The sequence below is a fragment of the Eimeria tenella genome, genomic scaffold (assembly GCF_000499545.2).
Source record: "Eimeria tenella Houghton genomic scaffold, Eth_scaff353, whole genome shotgun sequence".
Classification (NCBI taxonomy): Eukaryota; Apicomplexa; class Conoidasida; order Eucoccidiorida; family Eimeriidae; genus Eimeria; species Eimeria tenella.
Window position 1 is genome coordinate 1,552 of NW_013544480.1, and position 8,181 is coordinate 9,732.

An 8,181-nucleotide genomic window follows, 5' to 3' on the forward strand; every position below is an offset into this window, starting at 1 on the left:
TTTACTTAATTTTTTCTGTTGTCGTTTATTTTATTTTTTTAATTGTCTTTTTTATCTTTTATTGCTCCTTTTGTCTTTTTATTATCTTTTTCATTTGTTCAATTCTCTCTTTTAATTCTTTTTCTCTTTTTATTTTTTGTTTCATTTTTTTCTTTTTTATTTCCACTCCTTTTGTCTCTTCTGTTTTTTCCACTTTTTTGTCTTTTCATTTCCTCTTTTAATTTAATTTAATTTTTTCTTTTTCCTCTCGCATTTTTAATTTCCCCCTTTCTGTTCATATTTTGATTTCTTTTTTGTTTACCATTTTTAAATTTAATTGCTTTCTTTTTTGTCTTCTTTTTGTCTCTGTTTTTTTTGTCCGTTTTTGTGTCTTTTATCATCTTCTTTAATTCCATTTTTGTTTCATTTTTTAAAATTCATTTTCGTTTCTTTTTCGTTTCTTTTTAATCCCTTTCCGTCTTTTATTTTTTGTTTTTCGTCTCTTCTTTTTTTATTTTCGTACCCTAAACCCTAAATCCTAAACCCTAAACCCTAAACCCTAGTCATGCCTCATTTTCCCCTACTTGCTGCTTTCTGCCTGGCGCGCTTCGCGCCTACTGCCTCCCCTAGGGTTTAGGGTTTAGGGTTTGGAGCTAGGGTTTAGGGCTTGAGGTTTAGGGTTTAGCCAGGGCACTGTTAAGAAGCAAAAGTACAAAACGAAGTTAAGTTTGAACCCTCAGCGTCGAGGGTTTAAGACGAGAGTGTGAGTTTAGGGTCTAGGGTTTGAGTCTAGGGTTTAGGGTTTCAGATTAGGGTTTAGAATTAGGGTTTAGGGTTTAGATGTCTTCATCGGAATCGTCATCATCCAGCCTCCGCCTTCGGATCTGCAGAAGCAACAGCAGCAAAATAAATTTGACTTCTTTTTCATTTCTTTTCATTTCTTTTTATTCTTTAAAATTTCATTCACTTCATTTGTTTCTTTTTATTTCTTTTTATTTGGTTTTATTTGTTTCATTTATTTCAAATTCTATAAATTCGTTTTCGCTTCGGATTCCTTTATTTCTTTTTCTCACCCCTAACCACGACTCAAGTGGAAAACTGAATTAAATAAATAAACGGAAATTCATTAAATTAATTATTTAATTTGACGAATTAAATATTAATTATTTTAATTAAGGTAATTAATTAATTATTAATTTAATTAATTAAATTCTTTAATTAGATTATTTAAATTAATTAATTAAATTAATTAATTTATATTCACCACAACGGCTTTATTCTCGGCCCTGCTTTTGGTTTCAGCTTCGTTCATTTGCTCCAGAATACCCACAAGTGCGGCGTCGCTCACGGGGGGCACGACGGCCCCCGCGCGGGCTGCCTGAGTGCAAGGAGGCGGAAAAATGAATTAAAAAGGATAAATAAATTAATTAAAATAATAAATTATTTATTTTTAACCTTAATTGCAACAAAAACTGCAAAAAACGCGAAGAAAAAGCTGCCCCGGAGGCAGCAGCGGCGCCGACAGACCCTGCTGCAGCAGCGGCTGCTGCTGCGGCACCGCCAACTGCGGATTCTGCGCGGGAAATGATTTATGAAAGTGTAAATTGATGATAATTAATTAAATTAAAATTATAAACGAATGAAATAAAAACAACAAATGCATTGAAGAAAAGAAGGCTGCACACTGCAGCCGCCGCCGACGCATGAACACCCAGCTGAAGGACTGCTGCCCCCAGCCCAGTTGGGCCTTGGCCTCCCAGCCAAATAAATGGGATATAAAGGCGTGATTAAGTGGAAATTCACTTAAAAAACGAAAATATTTGCAAATCATTTGCAAATAAGTGGACATTTATGCGAAATTAAAGGAAAATTAGGAGCGGCGAAGACGCAAACACACACTCGCAGACCTGGCTATACACCCCAGACCTGCCCATACACCTCAGACCTGCCTATACACCCCGACCTGCCTATACACCCCAGACCTGCCTATACACTCCAGATCATTCCGCAAACTCTGCGCCAACCCGTGCAGCCCAGAGCTGCCTATACACCCTAGAATTGCAAGTAAAACCCACACCTGCCCATACACTCCAGACCTGCCTATACACCTAAGAGGTGCCTATACACCCCAGACCTGCCTATACACCCCAAAGGTGCCTACAAACTCCAGAGATGCCTATACACCCGAGAAGTGCCTGTACACCCAAGACCTGCCTGTACACCCCAGACCTGCCTATGCACCCCAGACCTGCCTATACACCCGAGAGGTGCCTATACACCCGAGAGGTGCCTATACACCCGAGAGGTGCCTATACACCCGAGAGGTGCCTATACACCCGAGAGGTGCCTATACACCCGACGCACCTGCATAACATAATTCTCTGCTGCCATCGCCTTTTCGGGCTTCACCAAATGAATGCGAGAGACTGCAGAATAGAAGCAACAAATAAATATCTCATTAAGTGTTTTTATTTATTTATTTATTTATTTATCTATTTATTCATTTGTTATGCATTTAATTAGAGATAAAGACTTCGAGCTGCTGCTGCTGTGCGCCCTGTTAGGACAGCCACCGTTTCTGTGCCTTTCCTTTGTGTGCTGCTGCTGCTGCTGCTGCTGCTGCTGCTGTATCTGTTGTTGTTCTGTCTCTGCCTCGTCTGCCTACCCAAACCCTAAACCCTAAACCCTAGCTCCCACTGCCTGCAATTTGTTTAGCACTAAACCCTAAATCCCACGCAGGAAGGGCCATAACCTTCGAGTGCACCTAAACCCTAAACCCTAAACCCTAAACCCTAAACCCTAAACCCTCACGCCTCTGGTAGGCATCCGGCGAGAGCAAAGACCTCATGGCCATCCTCCTTTGCTCTTCAATTGCCCTGAGTACAAAACCCTGAACCCTCAGCCCTAAACCCTAAACCCTAAACCCTAAACCCTCAATTCCCTAGCGCGGCGCGGGTGGCGGAGAAGCGCAGCGCCGGCTCACTTGCGCTTTTCCTCTTGCTGCTGCTGCTGCTGCAGCTGCTGCTGCAGCTGCTTCTGCATGTTCGCATCCGCTGCATCCATTGTGCCGTTGCTGCTGCTGCTGGTGCTGCTGGTGCTGCTGCTGCTGCGGCGTGCAGCAGCGGTTGGCCAGTGTTCGTCGGGCGCTGCGCTGGGGTGTACAGACACCCCGTCCGTTCCTCTCTTTCGTTTCTCCGATGAAAAATATTAGAATTTAAATTATTAAAGTGAAAAGAAAAGAAAAGGAAGCAGCAGCTGCAGCAAACGCCCCTAAATCGGTTGCGGGGTCTTGCTGCTGCTGCGGGTCGCAGAGGCGCTGCTGCTGTGCCGTCTGGCCCTCGTTTTTCTTTCTTTTTAAAATTAAATGAAATATTAAAACTATATAAAACAAATAAACCTTTTCTAGCATTTAATAATGCAAAATAAAACTTCTGCTGCAGCCTTTTGGTGGCCCACAGGGCCCCGACGCGCGGGGCCCCGGGGGCCCCCTCTGCAACACGAGCTGTCTGTACACCCCAATTCAGCCGCTGCTTTCTCCCATTCTTTTAATCAAATGGACAAAACTTTAAAAGAAATGAATTAAAAGAAAGTCTTCGTGAAGCGCGCGACTCCCGCTGCATGTTTCAGGTGTATGCACACCGCAGCAGCACCCCAGCAGCCCCAATCATGCGGGGCCCCAAAAGCCCATTTCTTCTTTTCTTTGCTGCTGCTCTTTTGGCCCTCGCAGCAGCAGCAGGGGCCTCCGGCTTAGAAGCCCCCAGGGGGGGGCCCCAGGAGGGGCCCCTGCGCGAGGGGCCCAAGGACACAGCCGAAACAGCAGCAGCAGCAGCAGCAGCAGCAGCAGATAAAGGGGCGCATGGGGGCTGCAAGGACTCGCAAGGGCCTCGCTGGTGCAGAGCGCTGAAGCTGGGTGGAGTTAATGGCGTCTGCAGCAGCAGCAGCAGCAGCAACAGCAGCAACAGCAGCCTGCTGCCTCCGGCGCTCGACGACGGCTGCTTTGGGGCCGTGTTGCTGCTGCTGCTGCTGCTAGCAGCAGATATGACTCAGAGGATTCTTGAGAAAATTGGAATTCCCTTCGGGCCTCTGCTGCGGCGAATCTGTCAGAGCAGCAGCAGCAGCAGCAGCAGCAGCGCTAGCAGAGGCGAGTTTGCTGCAGCTGCGGAGACGGAAGAGGGTAAAAAACTGCTTGCGGAGTTGGTTTCGCTGCAGCAGCAGCTGCAGCAGCAGCAGCAGCAGCAGCAGCAGCTGTCGGCCACCGCAGAGTTTGCCGCCTACACCCGGCAGCAGCGCAAGATTGATCAGCTGCTGCAGGCGAGGGAGGCGTGTATGGAGAAGCTGCAGCAGCTGCAGAAGCAGCAGCAGCCGCAGCAGCAGCAGCAGAGCAGCAGCAGCAGCAAAGGCCTCCTGCTGCTGCTGCGGGCTGCGTACCAGGTGCTTCTCAAGCCCGTACTGAAGCTCTACGGCGGAGCCGTTATCAAGGTAAGAAGCAGCAGCAGCAGCAGCAGCAGCAGGAGCAGGAGCAGCAGCAGCGAGTTTAGCAGCAGCAAAACTGCAGCAGCGGCACCCAGCACCGCAGCATCACTGAAGGCGGCAGCAGCAACAGCTCCACCAGAAAGAGCAGGACCCGCTGCTGCAGCAGCAGGGGCGGATGCTGCTGCTGTAGCTGCTGCTGCTGTACCTGTTGCTGCAGCAGCAGCAGCAGCAGCAGCAAATGCATGCGGTGTGTGCTTTGCTGCTGCTTCAGGCACTCTTTTGCTTCTTCGTTTTTGTGTTTGCTGCTATTCGCGTTGAGCTGCCAACAGCCCAGCTGACCCCTCTAAACCGTAACCCCAAACCCTAAACCCTAAACCCTAAACCCTAAACCCTAAACCCTAGACCGTAGAGCCCCCAGCCCTAAACCCTAAACCCTCAGCAGCACGCCGCAGAGGAGGCCAGACCCGCTATGAGGGTGGGTCCAAAATGTCGATAGGGCACGCGCAGAGGTAGCGAAATATATTCAAACAGCAGCAGCAGCAGCAGCAGCACAGCAATAGCAGCACTGTAACTGCAGCACAGCAGCAGCAGCAGCAGCAGCAATATTGGTGGTGCTGGTGCTTTTGTTGCTGCTGCCGAGCAGGTCCCGTGCTGCTGTCGAGCTGCTGCTGCTGCTACAGCTTCTGCTGCACCTGCAGTTGCTGCAGCAGCTGCTCTGCGTCTCGTAGAGTGTGCTGCTGCTGCTGCTGCTGCTGCTGTGTGCTCAGGGTTACAGCAATGTGTAATTTGGAATTTACTTGAATTTGAATTTAAAATATAATTTGAATTTTAATTTTGAATTTAATTTAAATATCTAAACTTGGAGAGGCGCTGTGCGTCTGGTGGCTGCGGCTGGGTGCTCGCGGCGGCTGCGCTGCTGCTGCTGGGGTTGCGTGCATGCGCGAGGGAAGACTTCTCGAGGGACAAATAAATAAAATGAAATAAAAATAATAAAAATAACAAAAATGAAATAAAAAAGAAAAGAAATTAAGCACGGGAGTTGTCGAGAAGCTGGACAGACTCCTCACGCGTCGCCAGCCACCGAGACACACTCGAGGAGCGGCGCGCGCTGCTGCGCTGCTGCTGCTGCTGCTCTTTTTGGGCCTATTTGCTGCGGAATCTTCGGGAATAAGCAGCAAAATGAGTTTAGAAATGTAAAAGAATTCAATTTGGGATTTAAAAGTGCAAAAAGAGCAGCAGCGGGGGCCTCCTGGGGGCCGCAGCAGCTGCTGCTCGGGACGGCCCCGCAGCAGCGCCGCTGTGGGGCCAGCCCCGAGGCTTGCGGGGTTTTGAGTTCTTTGGCTCTCCGAACCGCAAATCCCAAACCCTAAACCCTAAACCCTAAACCCTAATCCCTAAACCCTCCCCCACAAGCCCTCCGTCCGTACAATGCTGCCCGCCACCGCTGCCGCCGCCCGCAGCAGCCGGAAGGCTGCTGCTGCTTCCTCTTTCGCGCTGCTGCAGCAAATCCGCTGCGCCTCCAAAGACATTCGATTTGGCTCGGAGGCCCGCATGCAGATGCTCGCAGGTGCGCTGCTGCTGCTGCTGCTGCTGCCTCTGCTGCTGCTGCTGCTGCTGCTGCTGCTGCAGCACCTGCTGCTGCCGTTCCGTCCCACCGCGCCGGTTGCCGCGGCCTTGCGCAGTGCCGTCGGCGCCTCCCGGCCTCCTGCACCATCCGCCGCCGCCGCCGCCGCCGCTGCTGCTGCTGCTGCTGCTGCTGCTGCTGCTGCTGCAGGGTGCAACAGGCTGGCGGACGCGGTGGGGGTGACGCTGGGCCCGAAGGGCCGCAACGTGCTGCTGCAGCAGCCCTTCGGGGCCCCGAAAATCACCAAAGACGGAGTGACAGTGGCGAAGGCCATAGAGCTGCAGCACAAGACGGAGAACTTGGGGGCGCAGCTGCTGCGGCAAGTTGCTGCAGCAGCAAACGATGCAGCAGGAGACGGAACCACAACAGCAACAGTCCTCGGCAGGGCCATCTTCAAGGAGGGCTGCAAGGCCATCGACGCGGGCATGAACCCCATGGACATCCTCAGAGGCGAGCTGCTGCTGCTGCTGCGCTGCTGCTGCTGCTGCGCTGCTGCTGCGCTGCTGCTGCTGCGCTGCTGCTGCTGCGCTGCTGCTGCGCTGCTGCTGCTGCTGCTTTGCGGCGGTTGCCGGCCGTTGGCGGTCTGCGCTTGGGTGCGTGGCGGCGGCCGCGGGCGCCGCTGCCGCTGCTGCAGCTGCGGCTGCTGCTGCAGCAGGAGCTCCGCGTTTGCTGCTGCTGCTGCTGCTGCTGCAGGGATAAAGCTGGCGGTGGCGGAGGTGCTGCGGCGGCTGTCTGCTGCGCGGAAGGAAGTGAGCACGCGGGAGGAAATAGTTGCTGTTGCAGCAATCAGCAGCAACGGAGACACAGAAGTGGGGCAGCTAATTGCTGCAGCAATTGAGAAAGTGGGGCGCGAAGGAAACATCACTGTTGCTGAGGGGCGGGGACTGCAGCACGAGCTGGAAGTTGTCGAGGGTTTGAGGTTTGAGCGAGGGTTTCTGAGTCCCTTTTTTGTCTCCGACAACCAGCAGCAAAAAGCAATTCTCCAAAACCCTTATTTGCTGCTGCTCGACAAGAAGCTGCAGCAGCTGCAGCTGCTGCTCCCCGCCCTCGAGTTCGTGCTGCAGAAGCAGGCCGCGCTCCTCATCGTTGCCGAAGACGTCGACAGGCAAACCCTAAACCCTAAACCCTAAACCCTAAACCCCAAACCCTAGGTGCCGCGGCGCTGCTGCTGCTGCTGCTGCTGCTGCCGGCGCGCGAGTTCGTCCAGGCTGCGCTCCGCTTTGTTGCTGGAGACGTCGACACTCAAACCCTAAACCCTAAACCCTAGGTGGCAGGGCTCCTGCTGTTGCTGCTGCTGCTCGAGCGGCTCTGTCGCTGCTGCTGCTGCTGCCCACGCTGCTGCTGCTGCTGCTGCTGCTGCTGCTGCTGTTTGCAGCGAGGCGCTGGCGACTTTGGTGGTGAATAAGCTGCGGTTGGGTTTGAGGGTTTGCGCGGTGAAGTCCCCAGGGTTTGGCGACAGCCGCAAGGCGCAGCTCTACGACTTGGCCACTCTCACAGGCGCCAAGGTCCCCCAAACCCTAAACCCTAAACCCTAAACCCTAAGCCCTAGGGTTTGGCCGTGGCCAGGGGCAGCCGGGAGCCGTTGGGGCTGTTGCGCGAGGGGCCGCGAGGCCTGTCGAGGGCTGCGCGCTTTGTTCTCTGGGGGGTGCTTCTAGGGTTTAGGGTTTAGGGTTTAGGGTTTAGGGTTTAGGGTTTAGGGTTTAGGGTTTAGGGTTTGTTTTGAGGACTGCGTTAGGTGGTGGGCGACGACTTGCCGTCTGTGGGAGACGAGAAGTTGGACATCGTTTCCATGCTGGGCAAAGTGAGCACTTCAGGGTTTAGGGTTTAGGGTTTAGGGTTTAGGGTTTAGGGTTTAGGGTTAGGGGTTTGGGTCTTCCGCTGCGGGGTTCCCGCTGTTGCTTCCGAGTTTCCAGGGTTTCGGGTTTCTTGTCAAGGGTTACGCTCCTCACGCTCAAGGGTTAGGGTTTAGGGTTTAGGGTTTAGGGTTTAGGGTTTAGGGTTTGGGATCAGGCGAAGAGCGTGGAGGTGACGAAAGACTCGACTTTGGTGATGGAAGGCGCTGGCAGCAAAAAGGAAATTGAGGAAAGAGCTGCTCAGATCCGAAC

At 52.1% G+C, this 8,181-nt stretch overlaps 3 protein-coding genes across 3 annotated transcripts; 2 read left to right on the forward strand and 1 right to left on the reverse strand.

The window, feature by feature from the left end:
- Positions 1–815: 815 nt before the first annotated feature.
- On the reverse strand, positions 816–3,042 carry ETH_00026215 (double-stranded DNA-binding domain-containing protein, putative; the record flags this gene model as incomplete). Its single annotated transcript, XM_013379550.1, has 5 exons — positions 816–863; positions 1,244–1,357; positions 2,344–2,405; positions 2,791–2,855; positions 2,963–3,042. 5 exons carry the CDS (start codon positions 3,040–3,042, stop codon positions 816–818), a joined length of 369 nt encoding a protein of 122 aa, XP_013235004.1.
- A 603-nt stretch (positions 3,043–3,645) lies between these two features.
- ETH_00026220 (uncharacterized protein) lies at positions 3,646–4,770 on the forward strand (the record flags this gene model as incomplete). The annotated part of the gene is made up of 1 exon (XM_013379551.1): positions 3,646–4,770. One exon carries the CDS (start codon positions 3,646–3,648, stop codon positions 4,768–4,770), a length of 1,125 nt encoding a protein of 374 aa, XP_013235005.1.
- A 1,110-nt stretch (positions 4,771–5,880) lies between these two features.
- On the forward strand, positions 5,881–7,877 carry ETH_00026225 (heat shock protein 60, putative; the record flags this gene model as incomplete). The annotated part of the gene is made up of 4 exons (XM_013379552.1): positions 5,881–6,019; positions 6,227–7,181; positions 7,452–7,581; positions 7,812–7,877. Coding segments are annotated over 4 exons (1,290 nt in total), but the record flags the coding sequence as incomplete, so codon positions are not given.
- Positions 7,878–8,181: the final 304 nt, after the last annotated feature.